At 36.3% G+C, this 12,500-nt stretch overlaps 1 protein-coding gene across 7 annotated transcripts in view; it reads right to left on the reverse strand.

The window, feature by feature from the left end:
* Positions 1 to 12,500, reverse strand: part of Katnal1 (katanin catalytic subunit A1 like 1) — an 87,343-nt gene that overhangs the window by 26,888 nt on the left and 47,955 nt on the right. For all 7 annotated transcript variants that reach the window (XM_047553654.1, XM_047553652.1, XM_047553659.1 and 4 more), the window contains 3 exons: positions 6,558 to 6,716; positions 5,725 to 5,851; positions 3,165 to 3,299 (listed from right to left, as the gene is read on the reverse strand). In XM_047553654.1, the coding sequence (XP_047409610.1) occupies positions 3,165 to 3,299; positions 5,725 to 5,851; positions 6,558 to 6,716 (421 nt within the window). The remainder of the gene's footprint in view (positions 1 to 3,164; positions 3,300 to 5,724; positions 5,852 to 6,557; positions 6,717 to 12,500) is intronic.

A 12,500-nucleotide genomic window follows, 5' to 3' on the forward strand; every position in this document is an offset into this window, starting at 1 on the left:
ACTTCAAAATGCAAGAAGTAAAATAAGCAGCAAAAACTAACAATTAAAAAAGGAAGGAATATTTAACTTAGGTACAGAAATATGATATAGCAAAATCTGTGAGAAGAAGCTAAAGTTGTGCTTTGAGGGAAAATTTACAGCTTTGGAATGTTTTAAAAAAGAAGAAAAGCCTAAAATTAATACTCAAAGTATAAAGGAGAAAAATAAGTGAAGAAATAAATGAAATAGGAAAATTAACAAAGCAGAAATTTGGTTTTTGAAAGACTAATAATACTGACAAATCTCTAGCAAGAATGATCAAGACTAGAGATCTGTTACCAATATTAGGAATGTAAAATGAGACATTATCACAGATCCTACAGATAAAAAAAGGAAGGTGAAGCATGTGGATTTGTATTATGCCAGCTCCAGAAAGGCTGGCATTTCATTTCCCACAATTCTCTTCACTGCATATTTCTGAGTTAGTGTAGACCCGGCAAGTCATTATGCATGAGTCTTGAAAGGCAGAAATGAATCCACTCATAAAGTTAATACATATTGTCACTTATGAATTGGTTTCACACCTTATTAGTGGGGCAGCACTTGCACTTCCAGCTCTTAGCTGCTGCCACATTTCTTCCTTCAGCTTTTTTGACTCATGAGCTAGGTACACACTTGGCCAGCTTCTTTTATAGGAAACACCAGTCATCAAAGTTGGACATCTTAGAAGAAATGAGAGCCTTAAAATAGGTTCCAATCTATCCTCCTGGGTTCCCATTCATCTCCACAGATTAGTCTGTCATTACTTTAACCACTTCACATTCATCTTCTGTTTCTGAGTGCCTTCTCCTACTGACTTTAAGTTCCAGACTGGAAATCAACAGCTTCATCTAAACTGTTTAGCCAGCATCCACACATATATAAGTTAAAATCCAAATAAATTTGGCCACTTAGAGGAAATGTATCCATTCTTTGAAAGACACAAGTTAGCAAAGCTTTCTCAAGAAGAAATAGTTACCTTGAATAGATAGCCCTATATTTATCTATTAAATAAAACCATCAACTAGACTAGTGTTCAGAAATAGACCCATACATGGCAAAATAATTTTCAAAAAAAAGTGCCAAAATAATTTAATGGAAAAAGCAAAGTGATGCTAGAATAATCAGAAGTACCATGAAAAACTAAACCCAACCCCACCATCCACCCATCCCTTAAACTCATATACACACAATTAAATCAAGAGGGTTCACATATCTAAATATGGTTTCTAGAAGGAAATACGGGAAACTTTGCAACCTTGGGGAAAGCGAAGATTTCTTAAGACATGAGAAGCACTATCCATAGAAGAAAAACTTGAAAAGAGGGCTTCATCAAAATTAAAGTTTTTCTGCTTATCAAAATACACCATATAAAGATAAATGAAAAGCAAACTACAAACAGAAAATATTCACAGACACAAACTGTTAAAGAACTTATATAAAGCATTAATAAAACAACAAATAACTCAATTAAAAACTGGGGGAAGCTGGGCATGGTGCCTCATTTCTATACTCTCAACTACCTGGGAAACCAAGGTAGTATGATTACAAATTTGAGAACAGGCTGCTAAGCAACTTAGTAAGACCCTGTCTCAAAGAAAAAAAAAAAAAAAAAACCTGGAGGGAAAATACCACACAAAAAATATAGCAATGTAGCAATGACCAACCAACAAGTACATGAAAAGGTGTTCAATACCTCTGAACACAGAAATACAAATTGAAGCCATAATGAGAGAGTATTTTGAACTGATGAGAATGAACAAAATTAAAATTCACTAACAATACTAAATGTTGGCAAGGATGTGGAAGTATTGGAATTCTCATTCGCTGATGGTTGAGAGTATATAATGGTACAATCACTCTGGAAAACAAATGGGGTACTTCTTATAAAGTTAAGCACACACCTACTGTATGACCCATCTATTCTAATTATATTAAATTAAAAACATACATCCATAAAAAGATTTGTTCAAAAAAGTTTGTAGCTTTGTTCACAATAGCCAAAAACCAGAAGTGACTGAAATGCCTATCAACAGAAGAATAAATTATGGTATAATCATTTCAAGAATAAGCTACTGAAAACATGTAATCACATAAATGAATTTCAAAAAATTTTCATTGAATGAAAGTAGGCAGAAAACAAGACTATAAGTTGTTATGTTTCCATTTATGTAAAGTTTAACAAAGACAAAACTAATCTGTGGCAATAAAAATCAGATAAAGTGAATGTTCTTTATAGTTTGGATCTGGAATGTCAAAGGCTCACGTGTTAAAGATTTGGTCCCCAGATGGTGGCACTACAAGGAGGTGGTGGAAACTGTGTAAGGTAGGTCCTAGTCAGAGGTATATAAAGGGGGTGTGCCCTGGAAGGGGATATCCTGTCCCCAGTCCCTTCCATCTTTCCTTCCCAGTCACCATGAGCTTAGCAGTTTCATACCCCTCATGTCCCCCCACCTGATGTTCTGCCTTACCTAAGGCCCATGAAGCCAGCCAACCAGGAACTGAAACCAGAATGTGAGCCAAAATAAATCTTTCCTCTTTTAGGTTGCCTGTGTTAAGTTATTCTGTCACAGTCATGGAAAACTAACACAATGTCTACTGGAGGGTTGGATTAACTTGTAGGGGCACACAGAAACTTTAAAGGGTAATATAAATGTCCTATATCTTCACTGGGGCATTGATCAAAGTGGAGGATACATTTATCAAAACTCACTAAATTATTCACTTAAGACATGTACGTTTCACTATTTGCAAATTTTATCTCAAAATAGAAAGAAAAATTTCACTTATGAAAATTTCAATATCCATTAAGTGAAATTATATTTTTCAAAGAAGCATATTTTGAAAAATACTCCATGCGAATGTCATTTTTAGTCACTTAAATAAAGTTTGATGAAGACTATTCAAGTTTAAAAGTAAAAACTTAAGTGCTAACAAACTGATTAACAAAAATACAGTTCTAAGAATTTCTTCAAAAAATAAGGTACTTCAATAGAGTACTGTGGCCTCTGTTTCTATCTACTATAAATTGGTTATAATTGGTGACACTATAAACTTCTTTAAGCAGAATGACAATAGAATAAAGAGAAAAAGGTAACAGGAAATGACAGAAAAGTCCAAAATACAATAGAAGGAAGTTATCATACCTGTTGGGAGAGGTATATATATCCTTTTTTCTAATCTCCTTCGCAAAGCTTCATCAATGTCCCATGGGAAATTGGTAGCAGCCAATACCATAACCATTTTGGAAGGATCATCATTTTCTAAAGCTCCTCCAACTCCTAGACACATTAAATGAGGAAAGGTTGTTATTGTTTTTATTACAGCCCTTTACTCTTTTATTCAACTAACATTTCTATCATACTGCTTAGTGGTCGAATTAATGATGAAAATACTGTAGTCCTTCTGACCTCTATGTGGTAACAAAATGAGATACATCAACAGATAACTACAAAACAAGGAAGTAAAAGAATTCACATAATCTTGCTCAGGGTTCTAATGCATTAAGAAAAACTAACTTTTTTAAGAAAATAAGTATATTTCTTCTGAAAAGCCTTCAGAGACTAGTCTTTTTCTTTCTTTCTTTTCTTTACTCCTTTTTTTCCCTATTGTTTCTTTTTTTATTTCTTTTTTAAGAACTAGGGATTAAACCCAGGGGCACTACCACTGAGCTACATCCCCAGACCTCTTATTCTTGAGACGGGACCTTGAATAGACTCATACTTCCAATACTCCTGCCTCTGTCTCCCAAGTTGCTGGGATTACAGACATTAACAACTACACCTGGCTTCATTATTTCTTTTTTAACCACATATTTTCTCAAAAATTATTTTATTTTAGTTCTGAGTCTAATCCAAATACTGTTTCCTTTTATAACCAAATCAACTACAGGTATGTACAAAGAGTCTGCCTTTTAGAATTAAAATTTAGAATATAAAATTTCAGGTCAGAGTAGAGTAGAGAAAGGGGACTAGGGGAAGGGAGAAGGGAAAGAAAAAGGGAAGTACTGGGGACTTAAGTGAAGCGAATTATATTCCATGCATGTTTGACTATGTCAAAATGAACCCCAATATTTTATGTATAACTATAATGTACAAGTAAGAACATTAAAAAATTTTAGGTCACATAACAGAAATTCTGGAAATAATTGGCAAAACAGATACATCAAAAACTCACAAACTTTATTGATATGATTTTCTAGCCTGATGTAACAAATTAGTGGCTTTAGAGTCACCCAGTTCAATATGTATTTTCTTAATAAATTAACACTAAAACTCCTATTTTAGTCCTATCCCAGAGAATCAAGCGTCCAACTGATAATCAAGCATAGGACATAAGCAATTCTCAATGAAATTCTCCTGATCAAATGTGTATTGTTTTTTTTTTTCCAATTTTGAACAACAAATATTCTCTCCTATACCCTTCCTGCAAAACATAACACAGCTGCTCCTTTCTCTCATACTTTAGCAAAAGTTAAAATGGCAAACTCATTGAGGAAAAGGCACTATATGTAACACACGCTATAAATATTCAGTAAGTATTCATGGTTAGTGGATAATAGCCAGGGCATTTTGAAACATATACTCTGGATAGCTTTAAATAGTTTATAATCTCTTCTCATGGTATGTACCATGCACTACCAGAGGAAGCAGCAACTCTAATCCCGTAACTCTCTGGGATGACTGATTACCCAAAGCCTTTTTTTCTTTGTCTGGACAACCCCAACCAATGCTTCAAAACCCGACTCATCTATCCCCTTCCATAACCCCCTTAGTCTGGGTGGTATGACACCTACTGTGTTTTCACTGCACCCAGAGTTTTCTTCTACCACAGAATATATCAGCATATTATAAATTTTCTGAACAGTTGGCCTGCTTCCCATCTAAAAGTGGTTCTCAAAATTTTCAGTCTCAGAACTCTTTTATGCTCTTAAAAATTCTTGGGAATGCCAAAGAGTTTTTTTTGTGTGTGGATTATATCTATTGATATTCACCATTATAAATTAAATTTATAAAATACGATTAAAAATAATATATCTGGGCTGGGGAGATAGCTCAGTTGGTAGAGTCCTTGCCTTGTAAGCACAAGGCCCTGGGTTTGATCCCCAGCACCACAAAAAAAAAAAAAAAAAGAAAGAAAAAAAATTAATATATCTATGAATTGTTAACATAAATAACATGTCTTATGAAAATAAGTATATTTAGTAAGATGAGACTTTTTCAAACTTTAATGTCTGACTAAATAGAGAACTGCTGGATTTTCACATCTGCTTCTGGTTTCTAACTTTTCTGATACTCCTAGGTCTCAAAGTCTCTGGAAAACTCAACCATATACTTGTGAGAGAATGAGAGTGAATAGAGGCAAAGACTTGATATTGCTATTAAAATAGTTTAGACCTTGCAAGGCCTTTAAAGGGGTCTCAAGGACCCCTGGAACTCTAGAGCCTTTGCTTTCACAGAGGCTCCTTGAAGGCCATGGAGGTCCTGTTCTCTATAACCTCAGAACCTGGAAAGGTACGTGACTCATTACAAGTACATAATAAATTCTTTTTGAATTCAAGAACAAATGAACATATGGGTGGGTACATAAGTAGTCAAAAATAAATTCAGGCTGCCTTTTAGTTCATTCATTGAAAACATCCAAAGTATGATTCTATCTAAAAACATAAAAGACACTAGTTTGGAATAAAAATTAAATGTCAATTACCATCCATCTGAATGAGGAGCTCAGACTTGACTCTGCGACTTGCCTCATGCTCATCAGAAGTTCCTCTTCGGCTACAGATAGAGTCTATTTCATCAATGAAGATTGTGGTAGGGGCATAAAACCTAGCCTTTGTAAAAATATTTTAAAGAAATCATTCAACTATCTCATAAAATAATATGAATATTTTTAAAATATCATTTTTTCCTTTTAAAATATGGCAAATGAAAGTTGAAAACCTAATTATTTATTAACAGAAGGTAAATCAATTAGATAAGCAAAAATTTCCAAAATTATAAGTTATATGGTTGGTGAAGCTGGGTGATAGCTACATGGGGATTTACCATAATATTCTACTTTTGTGTTTGGCAATATCCATGGAAAGAAAATTTTGAAAGATAAATCAATTTCTATCACCAAACATGCATTCTTAATTTTTACAAATCCCTTATGAAAAAGAAAGAAGTTTTAGTGCTGTATCGCTTTCTGATAAAGTGGTCTGTGCTAGGTATTCAAATATATATTAAATTATTCTTCTGCTCCACCAGTTCTCTAGATATCCAGGGACACCATCCAGTCCACGTATGTCAGAGTCTCTTTTACTCCCACTGGGCAAGATACCAGAGGGCCCTCTTCAGAGACAAAGGTGCACTGAAGAACATGAACTACCTCACAAAATCCACCACCCCACTGCTCAGGGCGGATGTATGTCCAGAACTACTGAAATATAAGCACAAAGCCCTTTTTGAAAAGATTCCTAGGGAATGGACTTAGAATATGGGGGCACCATATGCTTACACAAATAGTACTTTAAATCTAAATACACCATTACTCACCATTTCAAACAAGAGACGGACTAACTTCTCAGATTCACCTCTGTATTTAGATGTCAGTGTAGAAGAGGACACATTGAAGAATGTTGTTCCACATTCAGTGGCAACGGCTTTTGCCAGCATAGTCTTACCAGTGCCTGGGGGTCCAACCATCAACACACCCTGAAATTTCAAAAGATGAATTAAATGATTTATCAGATTAAAATACTTTTTTCATAAATCACCGTCATGTTGAAGTACATAAACTCAGTGGTCACAGTAAGACCATTGTGCATTTGGCAGGAGTATCATTTTATGGATAGAAAAAAAGTGAAGAGTAATTGAAGCAAGTTTCTATACTGTAGGGAGAAAGAGTTAATAGATAAGAAGATATAAGAAAGAGGTAACAATTACAGGAGTAAGTTCATGAGGAGGTGAAATAATAATTATTAAATATTCACTGATCTTTAAGACTTAGAGTATTGGTCTTCTTAAGACATTTTCATTATTCACTGATTTGTTTTTACAGATATTTAATGTATTTGTTTTCAAATGTAAGAAGTAGCTCAAGTTGAGTTTTTAGTATGCATTTAGTGGCTCTTCATCATTAACACTATTTTATTTACACTGCATAGCACATTAAACTGATATAATTCTAGCTAATTTAATTATGTCTGAATGACCACTGGATTTCACTGCTACCTTATTACCTCAGATGGATCTTAATTTTTGACTAAAAAGTATAAGTTATAAATGACTTCTGGAAGGTAGGACTGTTCCCTTACTGAGGACAAGGAATGCTTAGTTCAACATGTCACAGAAGATGTCTTTTTATTTTGAGGAAAACTGCTCTCAACCTGTGAAGTTTGGCCCAACTCTGGAAAAGTGGTGTCAGAAGTCACCACATAATCCTTCAGTTGCCTGGAATCTGGGAGTCATACAACTTGTCCCTCTCCCTTTTCCCTATAAATAATCAGTCCTTACTTCTAAATACCTCTTACAAATCCACCCGTTTTCCACTAGCCAGTGCCTTTGTTCCAGTCCTCGCGTTTGGTTAGAATACTGCAATAGCCCTCTGATCACATTCCTCACCTCTCTTCAGCTATGTCCACCTCCAATCAATCCTCCTACTGCTATCAGAAGAGCATCCTTCTACATGTGCAAGTCATCTGCTAAAGCTCATCAGTGACTCAGGCATCTTTAGCATGACACACAGGGCTTTTCAAGAGAGGCAGCTTCCACCAGCTACTCAGCAGTGTCTTTCGTTACTATGACCCATATAAACACTTTATGCTTCAGCCACACTGAACTATCCATGATTCCCCAAATACCCTACATCCTCCTACACCTTTCATGTTTGGACACGACAACCTTTCTACCTTAGAGACTTTCCTCGTCACATCTGCCTGCTGAACTCCTATTCGACTTCCAAGTCTCAGCTCAGAGCCAGCGGCTCTGGAAACTATCCCTGATATTTTCTGTAGCAGATCTAGTAACTCCTCCTCTGCTGCCACGGCAGCTTGCTTACTATAACAGCACGAGTGACACTGTCCTGTTGAACAAATACTGCACACAATACGCTGCCTCTGTAATAATAATTTCCTCAAAGACCATGAGCTTCCTGTGGTAGTTATTTACTCATTTTGGTGTCCTCTGCACTTATCACTTGACACATAACTAATAAATATGTATTACCCAATGTACATTTACTGAATCCTTACTAAGAGTTAGGCCCTGAGGACACGTAGTTGACTTAGCCAGGAATCACACATAAATCCTTAAAAAAACTTTTAAATCTAATAGGGGAAAGAGATAAATAAATTACAGTGCATTTTAAAAAGTGCTGAGGTAGGCCCAATGTGTGAATACAGTCTCAATGTAAGAGTGACTCAGGCATACATATATATTTGAGCCACTGAGAAATACAGCAGTCTACCTCCTAGGCAACCCCTTATCTTCTGAGTATAATTTTAAGTGTTGCCCTGAAAAAAAAGTCATATAATCTGAACTTAAAATTTATAAGGAAGGACCTCATCATTATTCCATTAGACAAAATTTCATCCTAGAGATATTCATTTTTGAAAAGGCACTGAATATCCTTGTCCTTAACCTCTCTCAATAGCTTCATCCCCTTTGGAGGCTGAGGCAGGAGATTGAAAGTTCAAAGCCAGTCTCAGCAATTTACCAAGGCCCTAAGCAACTTAGCAAGATCATTTCTCAAAATAAAAAAAAAGGGGGGGAGTTGGGTTCAATCTCCACTACCAAAAAAACCAACAAATAAACAAACAATACAGGTAACTCTCAGACATCCAGGTTTCAGTTTCAGACCAATAAAACCAATATTGAAATAAATAAAGTCGCACAGAGCTTTGGTGTCCCAAAGCTTAAGGTATGCTTACATAATGCTGTAGCTGTAAGTGGACATTAGCACTATGTTTTAAAAATCTACATATCTTAATTAAACTATTTTGTTTAAAAAAAATGCCAACGATCATCTGACATATTAGAAAAATGGACCCATTAGACTTGCTTAACAGAGGGTTGCCACAAATCTTCAATCTGTTTTTTTTTAAATGCGGTATCTGCAAAGCACAATAAATCAAAATACAATAAAAAAGGCATGTCTGTACCCTGTTGCTACCTCCCTTATAAAACTCTAATGCATCTATTTCCCAAACGCACTTATACTTTCTCATCTACCTTCCACTGCTCACATCCCATTCCTCCCAAGTTCCAACAGCAAGTGAAATGTCTGCCCCAACATAAAGAAACTCTTGCAGTCCTCCAGATCCCACATCGTCAGGAACGAAGGCTTCTCTAACCAAGCTTTCTGCTGAGCTCTCAGGGTACATGTGGCCTACAGCACCCATCGGCCTCCTCCACTGTCTTTAACTGAAAGCCTCCTGCATCTGCCCAACACTCCATCTTGGATGGATCACAGTCCAGGCATCTTCTTGAAATTCCCATACATAATCCAAGTTCTTTAACAAAGATCCTTACATATAACAAGGCTTGATAAGTATCTGATAGCTAAATAAAGAAATGACATCACATTTGATACAGGAAAAAGTATGCTGGGGAGGGAGAGGTCAGCATAGATGTAATAAGCTCAGACATGCTGAATTTTAAATTTTCTCAAGGAACAATTATGGCTGTCACAACCTATTTGGACTTCGAATTTTTAGTCTGTCAAACTTCAGGGATTCTATTTATAGGATGATCTTAAATGCTCGTTTCAATTTTAAAATTCTACAATTTAGATTTTAAGACAAATTTTATAAATTTGATGCATTTTTGCGGTCTCCTTACTTTCATATCTTCTAAAATCTATTTGTTGTCCCATTTTTTAAATTTTTATTTATTTTTGAGGGGGTACCAAATTTCTAAGTAACTCAAAAATCTCTAAAATATGTACAATATAACTTTTAAAAATCAAAGTTCCATATCCCGTAATTTCATTTTACTAATGCAGAAAAAAATTCATTGGTCCAAGAATAAGATTCACTACAAATCAATGCTTACATTATTTTCTTAATTGAGGACAGTAAATACTACAAAAGCACATCATGAAGAAATAAACTGATGAAGTCCAAATCATATTTTTAACAGTGAAATGAACTGTTTAAAGGAAACAACTAAAGATCTTTTTAGAAAGAACATTTATGAAGGTTAAAGTGTGTTGAACTTTCGAAAGTTCAAACAATGGCTTTGACATCACCTTTGGTCGGATACTTTTGCCCCTTGTCCCACATATCACTGTGACCCCAGTCTGGAGATTTCATCTTCTTAGAGATATAACGGAACTTTCAGTTGGTAGGCCCTTCACTGGGGAAGCTAGTGGACCTCATGTCAAAATATAGATCCTATACTGCAAAAACCCCTTCTCTCCATTGATGATTTGATATAATAAAATGACAGTTTTATTAAACAATAAAATTCCATTTTCTTTAATTTTATTAGCGTCTATGATTCTAGATAAATAGAATAGTAAATCCTATAATATTCTTGCATAATTAACCAATTTGTAGAAAAACACCTCATATGTTGCCCTATCATGATCATCACGGGTAGATCAAAGATAGAGGGAGACATACAAAAGAAGTTGGAAACTTCAACTGGTAGACCACAAATTCAGAAGGAATCAAGGACTGACCTCACAACCACCAGAAGCCATATATGGACATCACTATTCAGCTGCCCAAGATGTCTCTGCTTGTTTTTATGTTGTTTTGTTTTATATATTTTGATTCAAATATATGAACTGATGATAACACTGGTCCTAAAAAAAGAAACTACATCTAGGAAACACTAAATTTTAAGCTTTCTAACATGACACAAGATATTGGTTATGTAATTCAACCACTTATTTTTAGTTTTACAAACACCACAGCTATAATTAGATTCTCAACCATTATGATTATGTATTACTTTATGACACACAAGCTTTATTGTGGCAAATGTTTGCTTTTAAATTATAACATCAGTCATCAGTCATTAAATAAATGTTTCATTAAAATATATGAGCATAAACACACAATACATATGTAAATCCCTACTTAAAACATTTTGTCTTTTAAATATTGCTAAAAGTTACAATAAAGAGGAAGTTTTGGGTCATATGTTCCCAAAATAAAGTCAACAACAATCTATCACAGGATGTTGGCAAGATGGACAAATAGAGTTACCTGTCACTCATCAACTGTATTCCAACTGGAGTGACAAGGGAGCACACTAGAGAGTAGCTCTGCAGTGGCAATATCCTCATGTGGCATGAAAACCCCAAGACAGCACTATAAAGAGGAAAGTGGGGGACCCGCCTCTTCTCACCATCTCCCTGACCAAATGGCTTGGAGAAAAATCAGACCTCTCTTTATGTAAAAAAATGTAAGCTAGAGAGTGGCAATGGTTCTTCTTGCCACTAAAGGTGACTACGCAGAACAATCCTGCAGCCCTAATAGGCCCCAGAATTTAGCGAATTGCTATGAGTTCAGGTGGTTATACTGCCAGAAAATGAACTCATACTGCACATTCCCATCTCTGTGAGCTGAGCTGCTACAGCTGGGTGCCACCTTGAACCTGCACTTACTGCTAGAGTGCATGCTGCCCTTCGGTGGCATCCACAGTGTATCTTCAATGTGGAAATTCCACTGTCATTTCACCATGTCCATACAAGTGACCCAAGACCAAGACCCCAGATGCTCAAACCACAGGCTGAGCAGAAAGGCTCAAAATGAGGTCTCCAAAACGGTATGGTGTCCCATCCCCTGGAGAACAGTGGACTTGCACAGAGGGGAAACCCTCATACAGCTGGGGGCCCAAAACACACTCAAGCCCTGCCTCCCAGTCAGCCAGGCAGTGACTCCATCCCTCCAGAGAACCCACCACACAGCCACCAGCCCACAGCACCTGTGGGCATCCATGAACACTCCAATAGCTAGTCATATGGCAGTCTCACCCCCAGCAAAACCACACCACAACACCAGAGTCACAAACACAACCTCAGCCAGTGACACAACCACTGACATCACTGACAAGGATCATAGCTAAAGAAACGACACAGAAATGACACCACGTGTCCACCCAGAATCAGCTGACACATCACATCCAACCAACGCCTCTTCCCCCATCACAGTGTTCTCCCCACGGGGCGGGGGTGGGGGCGGGGACAGGAAAAAATTCATCAAACTGGAAAGGGCAGGCTGGAGTCATGGCTCAGTGGTAGACACTTGCCTGGCATGTGTGAGGCACTAGGTTCAATTCTCAGCACCGCATAGAAAGAAATACATAAAATAAAGGTCCACTGACAACTGAAAAATATATATAGAAAATTTTTTTAAAAACTGGAAAGGGAAACTGCTATACTAGATGCGCAGGGAAAAAAAACAAACACACTGGCACACAAAAAGCAAAGAAAAATGACACCCCCAAAGAAGTATGATAATTCCCCAGTATTAGACCCAAGGAAAA

Source organism: Sciurus carolinensis, chromosome 5 (genome assembly GCF_902686445.1).
Source record: "Sciurus carolinensis chromosome 5, mSciCar1.2, whole genome shotgun sequence".
NCBI lineage: Eukaryota > Metazoa > Chordata > Mammalia > Rodentia > Sciuridae > Sciurus > Sciurus carolinensis.